Genomic DNA, 19976 nt, shown 5'->3' with positions numbered 1-19976 from the left:
GGAGATTTTACGCCATATCGCCCATCCCAACTGAGATTTGTTTTCAACAGAATGAAGTAGTTAGAACATTTGATCATTTGCATTTTATGCTGTCAGTTTGAAAGAAATCCACATATCAAAGCATTTCGTGGTGCCTCTAGTCTCCGTACTCTTGGAAATGTCTCTTCAGATTCTTGCTTTTGGATCCACTTGAATAGGAGTTGGTGGGGAACAGAGTGGCTGCAGATATGCAGCATGGACGGGGCAGACGGGAGAAGTTTGGACTCCACTCACCCATGTGAGCCAGCAATTAGGAGGCTTGACTGAACACTTTGTCTGCTGGCCTGTTTAGAGCGCTGTCCGGAGAGAGTGCGAGGATGAAAGCGGGAGATGTGAGGAGCAAGCAGGGGGAGGAGCGAACGCCACCTTTCATAATCTAGTAGAGGACGCACAAACAGCTGCGCCTGGAAAAAAAAACAACATACTTTGAACGCTGCACTCAGGTGACCCTCATTTGGACACTTCTAACAGCTTCACCAGGATACCACCTCAACTTTTCTCTGCGCCAACGCTGAGGAGTTAATGACGGAGCTGTTGCTAAGCCAATCTCGGCGTCCCCGCAGCTATCCAATCAGATTGTCTTACAGCGCCCCCCGGGCAGTGGACATCGGAGATGGTCTTCTTATTGGGTTTAGCAAGGGCAAGGGGGCTGGTGTGCATAAGCTGGTACACGTGACGCAGAGAGTGGCCCTTTCTGTTTCCCACGGAACACAATTCTAATCACGGAATGGGAGTGTGGAATTGTTGCTTTTATCTCTTGGCAATGTGTGCGCAGAATTTGCCCTGGGGAAAAAGAATCTCCGATTGGTGTGCTAACCTAGCGTCGATGGTGCTAATGCTAACGGAGGTCCTAGTAATGCCACTCTTACGATAACATGTTGGCTTGCTGCTGTCTAGTCCGTGTCCTCCTGCCGCTGTGTCATTGCGTTTCCACCAACAGAGAGCAGGGGAGGATGGAACAATCTGGTGAAGGACTGCGAGAGGCGGGGACACTAAGTGTGTGTGCGTGTGTTTGTGTGGCAATGCTTACCGTATTTTCCGCACTATAAGGCGCACCGGATTATTAGCCGCACCTTCAATGAATGGCATATTTCATAACTTTGTCCACCAATAAGCCGCCCCGGACTATAAGCCGCGCCTACGCTGCGCTAAAGGGAATGTCAAAAAAACAGTCAGATAGGTCAGTCAAACTTTAATAATATATTAAAAACCAGCGTTCTAACAACTCTGTTCACTCCCAAAATGTACGCAAATGTGCAATCACAAACATAGTAAAATTCAAAATAGTGCAGAGCAATAGCAACATAATGTTGCTCGAACGTTAATGTCACAACACACAAAATAAACATAGCGCTCACTTTCTGAAGTTATTCTTCATTCGTAAATCCTTCGTCTTCGGTGTCCGAAGTGAAAAGTTGGGCAAATTTACGATCCACTGGCAGATGTTGGCGTCGTCTGGCGCTGCCTCCTCGTCTTAGTGAAGGTGTGTTCGCCTTCTGTCATCCATTGTTCCCACGCAGTTAGCAGTCTAGCTTCGAATGCCCTGTTGACACCAATATCTAGCGGCTGGAGGTCTTTTGTCAATCCACCCGGAATGACGGCGAGTATTGAATTAAGCGCGTAAGCGTGTCTCTTAATGTGCTGTTATGAGCTAGCAAATATAACAACTACACTACCCAGCATGCAACGATAGTTACGAGCATGCGCGGTAGCCCTGAGAAGCGTTGTTGTATGCTGGCAGTTAGAATGTGGTTATGAGCACGCTGTGAGTAAACGTTGAGAACTCAGTTAACACGCCTCGTCTGCATTATTTATAATTAGACAGACAACACACTTAATAGGAGCCATTTTGGGGTCTTTACATAAACACACAAATGGAAATGAAACGTCACATATCCCAGCATGCACCGCGCGCTTCTTCGTCATCCACTGTTCCCACGCAGTTCGCAGTCTAGCTTCGAATGCCCTGTTGACACCAATATCTAGCGGCTGGAGGTCTTTTGTCAATCCACCCGGAATGACGGCGAGTATTGAATTAAGCGCGTAAGCGTGTCTCTCAATGTGCTGTTATGAGCTAGCAAATATAACAACTACACTACCCAGCATGCAACGATAGTTACGAGCATGCGCGGTAGCCCTGAGAAGCGTTGTTGTATGCTGGGAGTTAGAATGTGGTTATGAGCACGCTGTGAGTAAACGTTGAGAACTCCGTTAACACGCCTCGTCTGCATTATTTATAATTAGACAGACAACACACTTAATAGGAGCCATTTTGGGGTCTTTACATAAACACACAAATGGAAATGAAACGTCACATATCCCAGCATGCACCGCGCGCTTCTTCGTCATCCACTGTTCCCACGCAGTTAGCAGTCTAGCTTCGAATGCCCTGTTGACACCAATATCTAGCGGCTGGAGGTCTTTTGTCAATCCACCCGGAATGACGGCGAGTATTGAATTAAGCGCGTAAGCGTGTCTCTTAATGTGATGTTATGAGCTAGCAAATATAACAACTACACTACCCAGCATGCAACGATAGTTACGAGCATGCGCGGTAGCCCTGAGAAGCGTTGTTGTATGCTGGGAGTTAGAATGTGGTTATGAGCACGCTGTGAGTAAACGTTGAGAACTCAGTTAACACGCCTCGTCTGCATTATTTATAATTAGACAGACAACACACTTAATAGGAGCCATTTTGGGGTCTTTACATAAACATACAAATGGAAATGAAACGTCACATATCCCAGCATGCACCGCGCGCTTCTTCTACGGGGAAAAAAGATGGCGGCTGTTTACCGTAGTTGCGAGACCTAAACTTTATGAAAATGAATCTTAATATTTATCCATATATAAAGCGCACCGGGTTATAAGGCGCACTGTCAGCTTTTGAGAAAATTTGTGGTTTTTAGGTGCGCCTTATAGTGCGGAAAATACGGTACTTAATGGGGACATTGCTTTGTTTACAATCACCTTTAGTTGACCTCTGACGGTATGGGGACAAAAAAACAGGTCCCCTAAAGAGAAACCTTTTTAAATGATAGTCTTTCTTTCTTTCTGTCATGTCTGTATTATCATGTTTTGTTTTAAGTCATGTTTTGTTTAGTTTCTGTCTTTTCACTCCCTTGTCTGGTCACCATAGCAACCATTAGTTTTCACCTGTCACGTCACGCACCTGCTTTCACTAATCATGTCCATAGTACCGTATTTTCCGCACCATTAGCCGCCCCGGGTTATTAGCCGCACCTTCAATGAATGGCATATTTCAAAACTTTGTCCACCTATAAGCCGCCCCGTGTTATAAGCCGCGCCTACGCTGCGCTAAAGGGAATGTCAAAAAAACAGTCAGATAGGTCAGTCAAACTTTAATAATATATTAAAAACCAGCGTTCTAACAACTCTGTCCCAAAATGTACGCAAATGTGCAATCACAAACATAGTAAAATTCAAAATAGTGCAGAGCAATAGCAACATAATGTTGCTCGAACGTTAATGTCACAACACACAAAATAAACATAGCGCTCACTTTCTGAAGTTATTCTTCATTCGTAAATCCTTCGAATTCTTCGTCTTCGGTGTCCGAATTGAAAAGTGTGTGTATAAGGTAAGACATATTATCTGGCACTTTGTTTCGCAATATTATGCAAACACAACTTTTCTTACCTTCTGGTACCTGCTGATCTGTATTTGGGATCTCTATAAATCCTGAAAAATTGTGCGAGTCCGCCTTTGTAGTCCGTGACGACACCGTAGTCTATAAGCGTCTTTTCATGAACCGGAAACACCAAGAAGCACCACCTTTAAAATCATCCAGGTGAAGTTCGCTTGCTAGCGTTGTTGCCTTCATTCGAATAGTGATGGTGCTGACACTTCTGATTGCTGCTCTCTGCTCAACAACCCACTGTTCGAGTTTGTCCTCCAACAGTTGCCATCTTGCTTTGTTCCCTCGGAAACTCTGTTTTGTCTTCTTTACCTGGCGCAGGTCATCTTCTTGCTTCCTCCACCTACGCACCATTGATTCATTTATGTTATATTCTCTTGCTGCTGCTCTATTTCCGTGTTCTTCGGCATGACTTATTCCCTTAAGTTTAAATTCTGCGTTATACGCGTGTCGCTTAGTAGGAGCCATTTTGTGGTCTGGTCTTTACAGATGTAAACACACAAAGGAAATGAAACGAAAATCCGCGCTTCTTCTTCTTCCGGGGGCGGGTGGTTGCTTACAGTAGAAGAAGAAGCGCTTCCTGTTCTATGGGGGCGGGTGCTTACCTTGGCGGTTGCTTGCGTAGAAGAAGAAGCGCTTCCTGTTCTACCGGGAAAAAAGATGGCGGCTGTTTACCGAAGTTGCGAGACCTAAACTTTATGAAAATGAATCTTAATATTTATCCATATATAAAGCGCACCGGGTTGAAAGCCGCACTGTCAGCTTTTGAGTAAATTTGTGGTTTTTAGGTGCGGCTAATGGTGCGGAAAATACGGTATTTAAGTTCATTCATTTTCTGTTGTTCGTCCTGACGACCTCAACACATTTATGCTCTGTTCATGCCTGATACTTCTTTTCATGTCAATTCCTCAAGCAACTACTTTTGTCCAAGCCAAGTAAGTTTGTGTTCCATATTTATAGTCTTTTTGGTTTCATAGTTTGTTCTCCGCCATTGTGCGTGTTTTTTTGTTTGTACTTTTTTGCTATAGTCTTTTGGTTTTATAGTTTATTCTCCGCCACTGTGCGCGCTTTCATTTATTCCTTTTTTTGATAATAATAAATCATGTACCTTCATTCCCGTCTCGCACGAGCCAACTTTCCGTTGCATCCTGGAAAAGCACACACCCCGGACCAAGTCATGACACTTTCTTTAGTTTATTTCGAACATGAACACACTTACATCATAATACATCACACAATTTCGTATCATTTCATTTTACATCACGCCCGAAAAGGAGTAGGAAGAAGCAAAGTTTATTTAATCCTACCCCTTTCCCACTTCAAGCGTTTACAAATATATAGAATCATTTACTGACCTTTTTATATAATAAAATAACATCTATGAATTAGTATACAACAGTTTTGTAATATGTAATTAATTAATTAATTCAGTCATTATTAACATACTGAGATGAAGAATATCTTATTTTCAATAAGGTTGAAAGTATTTCTCATAATTCTTCTTTTTTGTACTCTGTAAGCACTATTATTTTGAACAACCTCTTAAACTGGATCACATCAGTACAATTTTTAACTTCTTTACTTAATCCATTCCATCATTTAATTCCACATACTGATATGCTAAAAGTTCCAAGTGTTGTACGTGCATATAAATGTTTTAAATTATTTTTTCCTCTAAGGTTATATTTCTCCTCTTTAGTTGAGAAGAATTGTTGTACATTCTTTGGTAGCAGGTTATAGTTTGCTTTGTACATCATTTTAGCTGTTTGCAATTTTACCAAATCACCAAACTTTAATATTTCTGACTTAATAAATAAAGGGTTTGTGTGTTCTCTATATCCAACATTATGTATTATTCTAACTGATCTTTTTTGTAACACGGTTAGCGAATGTAGCGCACATTTGTAGTTATTTCCCCATATTTCTGCACAATAACTCAGATATGGTAACACTAGCGAGCAGTAGAGAATATGTAGTGATTTCTGGCCCAGGACATATTTTGCTTTATTCATTATTGAAATGTTTTTTGCCACCTTATGTTGTATGTTTTGTATATGAGATTTCCAGTTCATTTGATCATCTATTAATACTCCCAAAAATCTAGTTTCTTTTACCCTTGAGTGCCATCTCCGGGTTGGGGAGGAGATCTTGCCCCAAGTGGAGGAGTTCAAGTACCTTGGAGTCTTGCTCATGAGTGAGGGAAGAGTGGATCGTGAGATCGACAGGCGGATCGGTGCTGCATCTTCAGTAATGCGGACGCTGTATCGATCCGTTGTGGTGAAGAAGGAGCTGAGCCGGAAGGCAAAGCTCTCAATTTACCGGTCGATCTACGTTCCCATCCTCACCTATGGTCATGAGCTTTGGGTTATGACCGAAAGGACAAGATCACGGGTACAAGCGGCCGAAATGAGTTTCCTCCGCCGGGTGGCGGGGCTCTCCCTTAGAGATAGGGTGAGAAGCTCTGCCATCCGGGAGGAGCTCAAAGTAAAGCCGCTGCTCCTCCACATGGAGAGGAGCCAGATGAGGTGTTCGGGCATTTGGTCAGGATGCCACCCGAACGCCTCCCTAGGGAGGTGTTTAGGGCCCGTCCGACCGGTAGGAGGCCACGGGGAAGACCCAGGACACGTTGGGAAGATTATGTCTCCCGGCTGGCCTGGGAACGCCTCGGGGTCCCACAGGAAGAGCTGGACGAAGTGGCTGGGGAGAGGGAAGTCTGGGCTTCCCTGCTTAGGCTGCTGCCCCCGCGACCCGACCTCGGATAAGCGGAAGAAGATGGATGGATGGATGGTCCTCAGTAGTCACGTAAAAATTTGTGTGAATTATGCAAAATGATTTAAATGTGGTCCCCATGAACCATATCAGCTCTTTTTCCCCAGTAAGAATGATCAATCCAGACATTTAAAGACGTGTATGAGCTAACTGGGCAGTGGCCATTTTACACCTTTTTTTTAATGCCTCCACAACCTGTAGAAAGGGGTGGTCCCTGCAAGTGATGATCAAAAACTTGGTCCCCATTCTAAATGATAACCAGTATGTGTGTGTGCTACCTACTGTACTGAGACGGATGGGAGTCAAAAGGGTCAGGGAGACTGCAGAAGCAACCTTGGTCCTCTCCATTTCCGTCATCACCACATCGAGCTTGCAAACGTTCTCAATTGTGTACACTGCAAAAAGTCAGTGTTCAAAAACAAGAAAATTTTTTACAAAAATGAGGGGTATTTTATTTGAACCAAGCAAAATTATCTGCCAATAGAACAAGAACATTTGGCTTGTCAGGACTTTCCAAAACATGTCAAATCAGCTAACCTCAATGAACCCAAAAATAGCTTAAAATAAGTATATTCTCACTAATAACAAGTGCACTACTATATGAGTACATATTTTCTATTGTTTCATTGAAAATAAAACAGCAAAGTCATTTTGGCTGTCATCTGTTTTAATATGAGACACAATTGTGTCAAAGTCATGATTTTTTTACATGCTTGAAATAAGAAATTATTATTAAAAAAAAAAAAAAGTAGTTTTATACTTGTGATTAGAGATGTCCGATAATGGCTTTTTTGCCGATTTCCGATATTGTCCAACTCTTAATTACCGATACCGATATATACAGTCGTGGAATTAACACATTATTATGCCTAATTTTCTTGTGATGCCCCGCTGTATGCATTAAACAAGGTTTTCCAAAATAAGAGAACAATTTCAACTCAAATTAAAGCTGCAAGCAGCATTGGTCGGGCCCGCGTATTTGGCAGGTGCTAGTCCTAACTGTCCCAATACTTTTGTCCAGTGATAGTCATAAGTGTCCCAATACTTTTGTCTACTTTTAGTCTGAAGTGTCCCAAGACTTTTGTCTAGTGTACCTACCTTGTCTGCATTGTGTGGGCACGTTGGTGCTTCCTGCTTTTAAGCAGCCATCTTAAAAAAACAGCAGCGCAGCAGCATCAGCGCAGCGGGTCTTTGAAGGGTCATAAAATCAAAACCGGAGCAGTTAGAAAAAAAGCGCTTCGGTCATTGTAATCACAAGGGTTCAATCTCTCTCCTGTGTTAGTTTGAAGGCGAAACGACAAACGCGCTCAGAGGAGTTCGTTTTTGAAGGAAGGTGACCGGTTTTTACAAAAAATTTGTTTTGAAGGGGGAATAGCAAACTTCCTGTTGATTTTTGCTGGGGGTTGTCAATTTATGAAATGTAGGTCTAAGTGAGACCTACATAGAGGTTTTTGTTTCATGTCTCTCCGACCTTCCCAGTGGGAGTTACAGGCAGTTTTGTCATTTTTTTCTTCCGAGGAGCAGTTTTTTTTTGCGTTTTATTAAAAAATTGCAGTAGAGCGCAATTTTGAGATTTGTGGTTAGGTTTTTTTTTTAGATCGCAATGTTTGCCAGTCCTGATGTGTGCGTTCAGTTTGAAGCATGTTAAGGGGGTCAAATTACATCTCAAAGAGGCAAAAGTGACTGTTTTTTGTTTTGAAGGGGGAATTGCCAACTTCCTGTTGATTTTAGCCCGAGAATATACTATTATGAAATCTATGTCTAAGTCAGACCTATATAGAGGTTTTTGTTTCATGTCTCTCCGACCTTCCTAGTGGGAGTTACAGGCAGTCTAGTTTTTTTTTTCCCTAGGGGGCGCTAGAGCGCAATTTTGAGTTTTGGGGTTCGGTTTTTTTATCAAAAGGCAATTTTCGCAGGTCCTGATGTGTGGGTCAAATATGGTGAGTTTTGAAGCATGTTAAGTGGGTCAAATTACAGTTTAATGTGGCGGCGGAAGAATAAAGAATAAAACCTTACAAATTCAATAGGTCCTTATGTCCCATTGCATAAGGACTCCCTGTGGGAGTCCTTATGCAATGGGCCATGCGGGCCCTAACTATGGAAAAAATGCAAACATGGCCCTGCCATATTTATTATTTAAGTCACAAAGTGCATCATTTTTTTTAAACATGCCTCAAAACAACAGCTACAAAAACAATGAAGGCACACAGCTTCAGTCCAGAGTATACTATAAACTGGGCTCAATCTGTCCTGTTCTTAACGTATTCGTATGAGTAACAAAAATGTGCAAATATAAACAAGAAAGGCACAAAAATAAAAAAACTGCTTCAGTCTAGACTAGTAGATAACACAACCATCTTTTAAAGTGCATGTGGAAAAAAGGCACAAAACATGTATAAAAACAGCTTCACTCAGTCCAGACTATTAGTCTACCGTATTTTCCGCACCATAAGGCGCCCTGGGTTATAAGCCGCGCCTTCAATGAACGGCATATTTCAAAACTTTGTCCACCTATAAGCCGCCCCGTGTTGTAAGCCGCATCTAACTGCGCTAAAGGAATGTCAAAAAAACAGTCAGATAGGTCAGTCAAACTTTAATAATATATTAAAAACCAGCGTGATGTGGGCGCGCATGGAGTCGTATATCAACATGGACGGAGCTGCGTGAAAAAAGCCACCCGGCCTCTTCGCGTAAACTTCCCTTAACCACTCGCTCATCTTTTCTTCATCCATCCATCCCTTCGAGTTAGCTTTTATGATGACGCCGGCTGGAAAGGTCTCTTTTGGCAAGGTCTTCCTTTTGAATATCACCATGGGTGGAAGTTTCTGGCCATTAGCATGGCAAGCTAGAACCACAGTGAAGGATGACTTCTCATTCCCTGTGGTGCGAATATTCACCGTACGTGCTCCCGTTGTATCCACAGTGCGGTTCACAGGAATATCAAAAGTCAGTGGAACCTCGTCCATGTTGATAATGTTCTCTGGCCGGATCTTTTTTTCAGCTATCTTGTTTTTACAATATGCACGGAAAGTAGCCAGCTTTTCTTGAAAGTCTTTAGGCAGTTGCTGTGAAATAGTAGTCCGTGTGCGGATGGAGAGATTGCGTCTTTTCATGAACCGGAAACCTGTCGCTTAGTAGGAGCCATTTTGTGGTCTTTACAGATGTAAACACACAAAGGAAATGAAGTACGGTAATATCCGCGCACTTTTTCTTCTTCTACGCGGGCGGGTGGTTGCTTACAGTAGAAGAAGAAGCGCTTCCTGTTCTATGGGGGCGGGTGCTTACCTTGGCGGTTGCTTGCGTAGAAGAAGAAGCGCTTCCTGTTCTACCGGGAAAAAAGATGGCGGCTGTTTACCGTAGTTACGAGACCGAAACTTTATGAAAATGAATCTTAATATTAATCCATATATAAAGCGCACCGGGTTATAAGGCGCACTGTCAGCTTTTGAGTAAATTTGTGGTTTTTAGGTGCGGCTAATAGTGCGGAAAATACAGTAATTCTTTTTCTCCTTGTCATCACGTGTGAGAGGTAGATTTGTCTCAATGAAAACGAGCATCTGCAAGGGGTTCTGGGTATTTGTTCTGCTGTGTTTATGTTGTGTTACGGTGCGGATGTTCTCCCGAAATGTGTTTGGTGTGGGTTCACAGTGTGGCGCATATTTGTAACAGTGTTAAAGTTGTTTATACGGCCACCCTCAGTGTGATCTGTATGGCTGTTGACCAAGTATGAATTGCATTCACTTGTGTGTGTGAAAAGCCGTAGATATTATGCGACTGGGCCAGCACGCAAAGGCAGTGCCTTCAAGGTTTATTGGCGCTTCCTACGTCCGTGTACACAGCGGCGTTTAAAAAAGTCATAGGTTTTACTTTTTGAAACTGATACCGATAATTTTGAAGAATTATCTTCTGAGACAGAAAATAAGCAAATATCATCCTTATTTGAGATATTTCATCTTACTTAGATTTCACTTTTTGCAGGGTGGGGACACATTGTCACGCACACACACACGTGCACGCTCAATCTCTAAGTGGCGAGCGTGTTCATCAAAGTAAAGGTTAGAAATCAGACAGCCTGGTCATCCCGAGGCTTCCGCCACTCACGTTACACTGGCTTGAGTTTCAGTGCCGCTGCAGCCTAATGGAAATAGACATGCAGTCATTCTCCACCTGTGTCGCCATGTGACCGAGACACGGTCCACCCGCGGTTGATTAGGCTGATTTTCCCCCCTTGTGGGTACACTTCATGAGTTATTTGTCCCTTTTGGGTTTTTTTTGCATTGAAAATAATATTTATCAGACCAGAGATTCATCAAAAATGTGTTTTTGCCTATTAACTCTTCATTTACACAACAACATTGTGTAAATGTCAACATTTTTCCTTTTCATTCGGTTGCAAGAAACTCAAGCATCTCATTAACAATGTAAGTACAATGGATATAGCAGCTCACCATTAGGGGGATAACCATAGACATGTTATTGGCTGCTGTGACGCGAGAAATTCGGCCGCCATCTTGAAGTGGTGATGAGAAGCCACTTCAAGATGGGATACAAGATAGTCCAGAACAATAGCAACATCAGCTGGAACAGTATCAGTCAGGACACAAGATAGTCCAGAACAATAGCAACCTTCATCTGGAACAAGATCAGTCGGGACACAAGATAGTCCAGAACAATAGCAACATCATCTGGGACAGTATCAGTCGGGACACAAGACAGTCCAGGACAATAGCAACTTTCATCTGGAACACAATCAGTCAGGACACAAGATAGTCCAGAACAATAGCAACCTTCATCTGGAACACAATCAGTCGGGACACAAGATAGTCCAGCACAATGTGTTCCAGATGATGGTTGCTATTGTGCTGGACTATCTTGTGTCCCGACTGATTGTGTTCCAGATGAAGGTTGCTATTGTGCTGGACTATCTTGTGTCCCGACTGATTGTGTTCCAGATGAAGGTTGCTATTGTTCTGGACTATCTTGTGTCCCGACTGATTGTGTTCCAGATGAAAGTTGGTATTGTTCTGGACTGTCTTGTGTCCCGACTGATACTGTTCCAGATTATGTTGCTATTGTTCTGGACTATCTTGTGTCCCGACTGATTGTGTTCCAGATGAAAGTTGCTATTGTTCTGGACTATCTTGTGTCCCGACTGATTGTGTTCCAGATGAAGGTTGCTATTGTTCTGGACTATCTTGTGTCCCGACTGATTGTGTTCCAGATGATGGTTGCTAATCAGTCGGGACACAAGATAGTCCAGAACAATAGCAACTTTCATCTGGAGCACAATCAGTCGGGACACAAGATAGTCCAGAACAATAGCAACCTTCGTCTGGAACAGTATCAGTCGGGACACAATATAGTCCAGAACAATAGCAACCTTCATCTGGAACACAATCTGTCGGGACACAAGATAGTCCAGAACAATAGCAACTTTCATCTGGAACACAATCAGTCGGGACACAAGATAGTCCAGAACAATAGCAACATCAGCTGGAACAGTATCAGTCGGGACACAAGATAGTCCAGAACAATAGCAACCTTCATCTGGAACACAATCAGTCGGGACACAAGATAATCCAGTACAATAGCAACATCATCTGGAACAGTATCAGTCGGGACACAAGATAGTCCAGAACAATTGCAACTTTCATCTGGAACACAATCAGTCGGGACACAAGATAGTCCAGTACAATAGCAACATCATCTGGAACAGTATCAGTCGGGACACAAGATAGTCCAGAACAATAGCGACATCATCTGGAACACAATCAGTCGGGACACAAGATAGTCCAGAACAATAGCAACATCATCTGGAACACAATCAGTCGGGACACAAGATAGTCCAGAACAATAGCAACATCATCTGGAACACAATCAGTCGGGACACAAGATAGTCCAGAACAATAGCAACATCATCTGGAACACAATCAGTCGGGACACAAGATAGTCCAGAACAATAGCAACATCATCTGGAACACAATCAGTCGGGACACAAGATAGTCCAGTACAATAGCAACATCATCTGGAACAGTATCAGTCGGGACACAAGATAGTCCAGAACAATTGCAACTTTCATCTGGAACACAATCAGTCGGGACACAAGATAGTCCAGTACAATAGCAACATCATCTGGAACAGTATCAGTCGGGACACAAGATAGTCCAGAACAATAGCAACCTTCATCCGGAACACAATCAGTCGGGACACAAGATAGTCCAGAACAATAGCAACATCATCTGGAACAGTATCAGTCGGGACACAAGATAGTCCAGAACAATAGCAACATCATCTGGAACAGTATCAGTCGGGACACAAGATAGTCGAGAATAATAGCAACTTTCATCTGGAACACAATCAGTCGGGACACAAGATAGTCCAGAACAATAGCAACCTTCACCTGGAACACAATCAGTCGGGACACAAGATAGTCCAGAACAATTGCACTTTAGTAAGCATGTGTTGCAATGTTAAGATTTCATCATTGATATATAAACTATCAGACTGCGTGGTCGGTAGTAGTGGCTTTCAGCAGGCCTTTAAGACCTTTGTTAGATCGGAATCTGGGTTTGACGTGGTTTGTGGAGATCCCCCTGGTGTTGTGGTTATGGCGGTCATTTACGTAAGTAAGTCGCTTTAAAGAGTGTGCATGGACACTGGGACTTCACATGTAGGTGTGAAAATACAAAAACTATTTGAGACTAATTTAGTGCATGGAAACGTAGCGACTGAAGAACTGGAGCTGAAACTCCAAAACTTTCCTGCCAGCGAGGGGAGGGTTTAGGGGGTGTCGTTGGTGAGAAGCGGGAGGAGGAGGACTATGAATAGGGCAGTGGAGTGAGTGGAGAAGAAAAGGAGTCCGTGTTGACAAAGGCCCTTGTTCACTCCCTTTCACATGCTAAGTGTTTGTCAGCAAATTTTCTATCTCGCATCAAAACTTTCTGATCCCCCACGTTATTCAGCGTTATTTCTCCCCCTTTTCTATTCTCCTCCCCCCCACTATTGAAATGAGGTTGTTCTTCTCATTGAAATTCTTTGCAAGGTCTCCAAGGGATTTGTCAATTTTGTGGAGAAAGACAGTGGGTGAAGCAATGAAAGGAGCAATGACGAATTTCCTCAAGTGTCTTCTGATCTTTCATGCTTCTTGTAGATTGTCAGATAAAGAGTGTTTTTTTTAATTTTTCACACACACACATCACTTGTTCCTCCTTTGTCACCTGTCGCCCCTCCCTCTCTCTCTCTCTCTCTCTCTCTCTCTCTCCATCTGTTGTCCCCTCTTGCTAAAGAGGGACAATGGCACCCCATGCTGGGTAACGATGTGCGTGTGTTAATGTCCAAGCCCATCCAAGACTTTGCTTTGTTCCCGCAGGTCGATGACGCCATGCTTATGTTTGACAAAACAACCAACAGACACAGAGGTGCGTACACACAACATCACACGTACTGTACACACACACACACACACACACACACACATGAATGAATGGAACTTATGAGATGTCCCCGAGGGAGAGGTGGACCCTCTAATCATATTCATGCACTTTTCCTCCCTCGTCACCCCCCCCCCCGCCCCCCCCACCTACATTTATCTCTGTCTTCTCACAGCGAGAATGAAGTGCTGCACCCGCTGAGGGTCGCAATAAAGGGTCAGGATGGTTCCGGGAGAGGATGGAACTTAATGAGACAAGTGAGGCATAAGGAGGTTAGGAAAGAGAAGAAGGAAGGGACTATATCTACAGCAGGGGTGCCCATACCTTTACAGCAGGCCAGATACTTTTTAAATGACCAAGTCCAGGTGATCTACCTTATATATACATATATATATATATATATATATATATATATATATATATATATACACACACACATATATATATATATATATATATATATATATATATATATATATATATATATATATATATATATATATATATATATATATATATTACACATGTGTATATATATATATTACACATGTGTATGTATATATATATATATATATATATATATATATATATATATATTACACATGTGTATGTATATATATATATATATATATATATATATATTACACATGTGTATGTATATATATATATATATATATGTATATATATATATATATATTACACATGTATATGTATGTATATATATATATTTACACATGTGTGTGTATATATATATATATATATTACACATGTCTCTCTCTATATATATATATATATATACACACAGGTGTGTGTATGTATATATATATATATATATATATATATATATATATATGCATGCATGCATGCATGCATGCATACACACACACATATAAATATATATGTGTATATATATATGTGTATATATATATATATATATATATATATATATATATATATATATATATATATATATATGCATACACACACATATATATAAATATATATATGTGTGTGTGTATGTGTATATATATAAATATATACACACATGTATATGTACCGTATACACATGTGTGTGTATATATATATATATATATATTTATATATACATATATGTGTTTATATATATATATATATATATATATTTATATATATATATATGTCTATACACATACACACACATGTATATGTATACACATGTGTGTATGTATGTATATATATGTGTGTGTGTGTATATATATATATATATATATATACACATATACACACACACAATCCATCCATCCATCCATTTCCTACCGTTTGTCCTGTTCGGCTCAGCTGCATTCGGGCGGAAAGCGGGGTTCACCCTGGACAAATCGCCACCTCATCGCAGGGCTATATATATATATATATATATATATATATATATATATATATATGTATATATATATATATATATATATGCCAAAAGTTTGGACACACCTTCTCATTCAATGCTTTGTTAGCATTAAGATATATTTTTTAATCGTATTGCCATATTTTCAATTGTTGCTGCTTTTTGTACAAGGTACTTTTTTCAAGTGTTTACAGACTTTTTATGACTTTTTTTTTCAATTAAAACAACTAGCAACAAATCTAGCATCTTTTTCTGGTGTTATTATAGACTGTAATCGTGTTTAGAGACTCTACTTCTGTCCCTCCATGTCCCTGACGAAAGAAGAGAGCTGAAACGAGCATGACGTCACACTTAATTCGCGCTGTTGTTCTAGTTTCACTTTCTCTATTTAAAAGTCGCCACTGCCCTCTTAATATTTGCACATTTTGTAGATGGCTGTCCGCGGGTATATGTGCAATACTGTATGTATGTGTGCATATATATATATATATATATATATATATATATATATATACTTATATATATATATATACTTATATATAAATCACACCCAAATCACAGACATGCTGACAACACTCCAGACTGTGAGTTTTGTTTGCATCCGGTTCTTTTTTCGGTGGTCAAGTTTTCGATACATTACTTGTCAACAGTGCGGAAGTAATAGGCTATATATATCAATTCATACTGTAATGACCAGCTAACGTTAATGTTTGATGATCGTGTCAGTTTTTGTATATATATATATATATATATATATATATATATATATATATATATATATATATATATATATATATATATATATATAAATCACACCCAAATCACAGACATGCTGACAACACTCCAGACTGTGAGTTTTGTTTGCATCCGGTTCTTTTTTCGGTGGTCAAGTTTTCGATACATTACTTGTCAACAGTGCGGAAGTAATAGGCTATATATATCAATTCATACTGTAATGACCAGCTAACGTTAATGTTTGATGATCGTGTCAGTTTTTCCATATGTGCAAAACACAGTCTGTGCCTGAAAAGTGATTGGTGGAGAATGAGGAAGTGTTGTGTGTCCGGGGAAATTGGGACTCACAAGATGAAAGTGTGAGCACGGGAGGTAAAACCTGTTGGAATTGTGCCGTTTGTTATTATAAGATTTGTAATAAAAATGCAAAATAGCGTGGGACTTTGTGCGATTGCTTCTGGGGGCTACAATATACAGTATTACCGTATTTTCCGCACCATAAGGCGCCCTGGGTTATAAGCCGCGCCTTCAATAAACGGCATATTTCAAAACTTTGTCCACCTATAAGCCGCCCCGTGTTGTAAGCCGCATCTAACTGCGCTAAAGGAATGTCAAAAAAACAGTCAGATAGGTCAGTCAAACTTTAATAATATATTAAAAACCAGCGTGATGTGGGCGCGCATGGAGTCGTATATCAACATGGACGGAGCTGCGTGAAAAAAGCCACCCGGCCTCTTTGCGTAAACTTACCTTAACCACTCGCTCATCTTTTCTTCATCCATCCATCCCTTCGAGTTAGCTTTTATGATGACGCCGGCTGGAAAGGTCTCTTTTGGCAAGGTCTTCCTTTTGAATATCACCATGGGTGGAAGTTTCTGGCCATTAGCATGGCAAGCTAGAACCACAGTGAAGGATGACTTCTCATTCCCTGTGGTGCGAATATTCACCGTACGTGCTCCCGTTCTATCCACAGTGCGGTTCACAGGAATATCAAAAGTCAGTGGAACCTCGTCCATGTTGATAATGTTCTCTGGCCGGATCTTTTTTTCAGCTATCTTGTTTTTACAATATGCACGGAAAGTAGCCAGCTTTTCTTGAAAGTCTTTAGGCAGTTGCTGTGAAATAGTAGTCCGTGTGCGGATGGAGAGATTGCGTCTTTTCATGAACCGGAAACACCAAGAAGCACCACCTTTAAAATCATCCAGGTGAAGTTCGCTTGCTAGCGCTGTTGCGTTATACGCGTGTCGCTTAGTAGGAGCCATTTTGTGGTCTTTACAGATGTAAACACACAAAGGAAATGAAACGTAATATCCGCGCGCTTTTTCTTCTTCTACGCGGGCGGGTGGTTGCTTACAGTAGAAGAAGAAGCGCTTCCTGTTCTATGGGGGCGGGTGCTTACCTTGGCGGTTGCTTGCGTAGAAGAAGAAGCACTTCCTCTTCTACGGGGAAAAAAGATGGCGGCTGTTTACCGTAGTTGCGAGACCGAAACTTTATGAAAATGAATCTTAATATTAATCCATATATAAAGTGCACCGGGTTGTAAGCCGCACTGTCAGCTTTTGAGTAAATTTGTGGTTTTTAGGTGCGGCTAATAGTGCGGAAAATACGGTACTTTGTTTTCAAGTACACAAACAACCTAATTTTCAAGGTGTGGCGGTAATAAAAAACCCTGGGTTTGTTTAATATACTTCTAACGTTTATTATTTCCCATTTAAGTATTACCTTGTTACTATTTGTATTTTGTCTTGTTTCTGAGTTTTTAAAAGGCATATTTCTTACAAGTGTTTCATAAAGCATCAACTCAAGTCTAAATAAAATAAATCAAATGTGAGCAAAACCTAAAAGAGTTAAGCTTTTATCAAATGCAGCAATCATAAATGAAGCTTTCAGCACATACACAATGTTTATCTCTATATTTTTGATCATACTGGGGAAAAACACGCGCAGCAACAAACATGGCTAAATCCTGAAATGCAACCCCACCCGAGTAAAAACCATACACGATTAACCGGGAGAGTCTTGATGCCAATTTCCTTGACCCAGTCACACACAAAGAAGTTGTAGACCTACATGGTTTTTCAAGTTTTCATCTGTTTTGTCGTGTAGAATGACGTCTGTAGCACCGGATAGTTTGACATGTCTGGGAACGTGACTGACTGATAATCCTTGAGATCACTCGACAATTCTCCTTTTGATAACATATAGGGATAGATTCCATTGCATAGTTTGCTTTTTTTTTTTTTTACTCGTATCTACTAGGGGTGTAATGCATACCTGCCAACTACTCCGGTTTTCCCGTAATTAGTACGGTTTTCATCAACCTATTCCGGGTTACGGTTGCAGTGATAAAAAATACGTTTTTTCATTAATTAAATTTATTTATTTATTTTTAAGTTTTATTCACGAAATCGCGTAACAACAATGACAATCGACACTGCTTCCCGTAACTTCCTATCGAGCCGTTCCGAATGCCATGCGCGAGGCTATTTATAGCACCGCTGCCAAGCACGAGGCACCTGTTGCCATTGTTTCCAAACGAGCGAACGATCATGGAATCAGCCGGAGAAAAATCGCAAACGAGTCTTAAACCGAAAAGAAAACTGCAGTCATTCCGTGAAGAATATTCAAAAGCCTATCCGGGAATAATTATCCGTTCCAAAAAGGGTGAAAACTACGCGAATTGCACCTTGTGCAGACAAGATTTTTCGATCGGACACGGAGGAATTAGCGATGTAAAAGACCACGTTGGGACAAAAAAACACAAGTCTAATGCCGTTGCTAAATTTGGATTTTAGCCACAAAAAGGTAATGACACCAATGTTATCTATTGGAATTGTTTAGTACTGTTATACTGTTAAAAGTGTTTATACTATTTATGCTTTCAAGTCCAAGTTGAAGAAATCTTGTTAAATGTTGACAGCATAACTACCAAAATACAGAAGTATGTCCTTAATATTTTTGCAGTGCTATTTCTGTTGAAAAGTTCAAATGATTACATTAGAGATGTGATGTGCCACTTTTCAAGTGTCTGATGGCTTAAATTAATTTTCATTAATTTTTCATATTTTGAATTCTTTTGAAAGGCTTACAAAAAAACTACATTTGAATTGTAATTCCATGCTATTGACAGGACTATTAATTTTAATGAAGTTAGCTTACCATGTTTACAGTATGATAATTGTGATAGAAATGTGAATTTTAGGCACAGAATATTTTTTACAATTGAACAAGGCAGTAGATTATACAAGCTTGGACAGAAAGTTAATAATGACACCAATTTTTTTTGTAATGGAATTGTTTAGTACTATTTTACCATTTGTTTACTGTAAAAAGTGTTTATACTGTTTATACTTTCAATCAACAAATCGAAGTCTTGTGAAAGGTTGACAGGATAACTGGCATTAACTGTCAAAATAATGTCAAACTATTGAAGTTAGCTTACAGAATAAACATGTCAATCAACCCATATGATTTTTGCTGTAATATTTTTGTTTTGAAAAGTCACTGTGACTGATAGAAAAGTGATGGTTTTAGCAACATTTTAACCTGTCTGAATGCAATCAATCATTTTGACCCTGGCTACTAGGTTTTTCTGATTTCAAAAGTTGGCAGGTATGGTAATGGTACGCAAAAATTTTGGTTTGGTATGTACCTCGGTTTAGAGGTCATAGTTTGGTTCATTTTTGATACAGTAAGAGAACAACAAAATATACATTTTTGGGTTATTTATTTACCAAATTTTGCAAAATTTTCCACCAAAAATATTTTTCTTAGTGTAATATTTGATGTGAAGTAATCAGAACCTTGGATAGGTCAATAGTTCATAATAACATTGATTTTGATTCAATATTATGTTTTGAGCAATGACAGTTTGAAAGAAAAAAAACCCAGCTTTATTTTATTAGTCAACATTGCAACTTTTTCTAAATGACATTTAACCTTTAAGCTTTTTTATTTCACTTTAGTTATG

General features: G+C 40.3%; 1 protein-coding gene across 1 annotated transcript in view; it reads left to right on the top strand.

Moving 5' to 3' along the window:
• Positions 1 to 19976, top strand: part of LOC133578065 (RNA-binding protein Musashi homolog 1-like) — a 119796-nt gene that overhangs the window by 75342 nt on the left and 24478 nt on the right. The window contains exon 7 of the mRNA XM_061932216.2: positions 13836 to 13884. Coding sequence (XP_061788200.1) covers positions 13836 to 13884 — 49 coding nt within the window. The remainder of the gene's footprint in view (positions 1 to 13835; positions 13885 to 19976) is intronic.

The sequence above is a fragment of the Nerophis lumbriciformis genome, linkage group LG38 (assembly GCF_033978685.3).
Source record: "Nerophis lumbriciformis linkage group LG38, RoL_Nlum_v2.1, whole genome shotgun sequence".
Taxonomy (NCBI): domain Eukaryota; kingdom Metazoa; phylum Chordata; class Actinopteri; order Syngnathiformes; family Syngnathidae; genus Nerophis; species Nerophis lumbriciformis.
The sequence above is the reverse complement of the archived record's forward strand: the minus strand, read 5'-3'. Positions and strand labels throughout refer to the sequence as shown.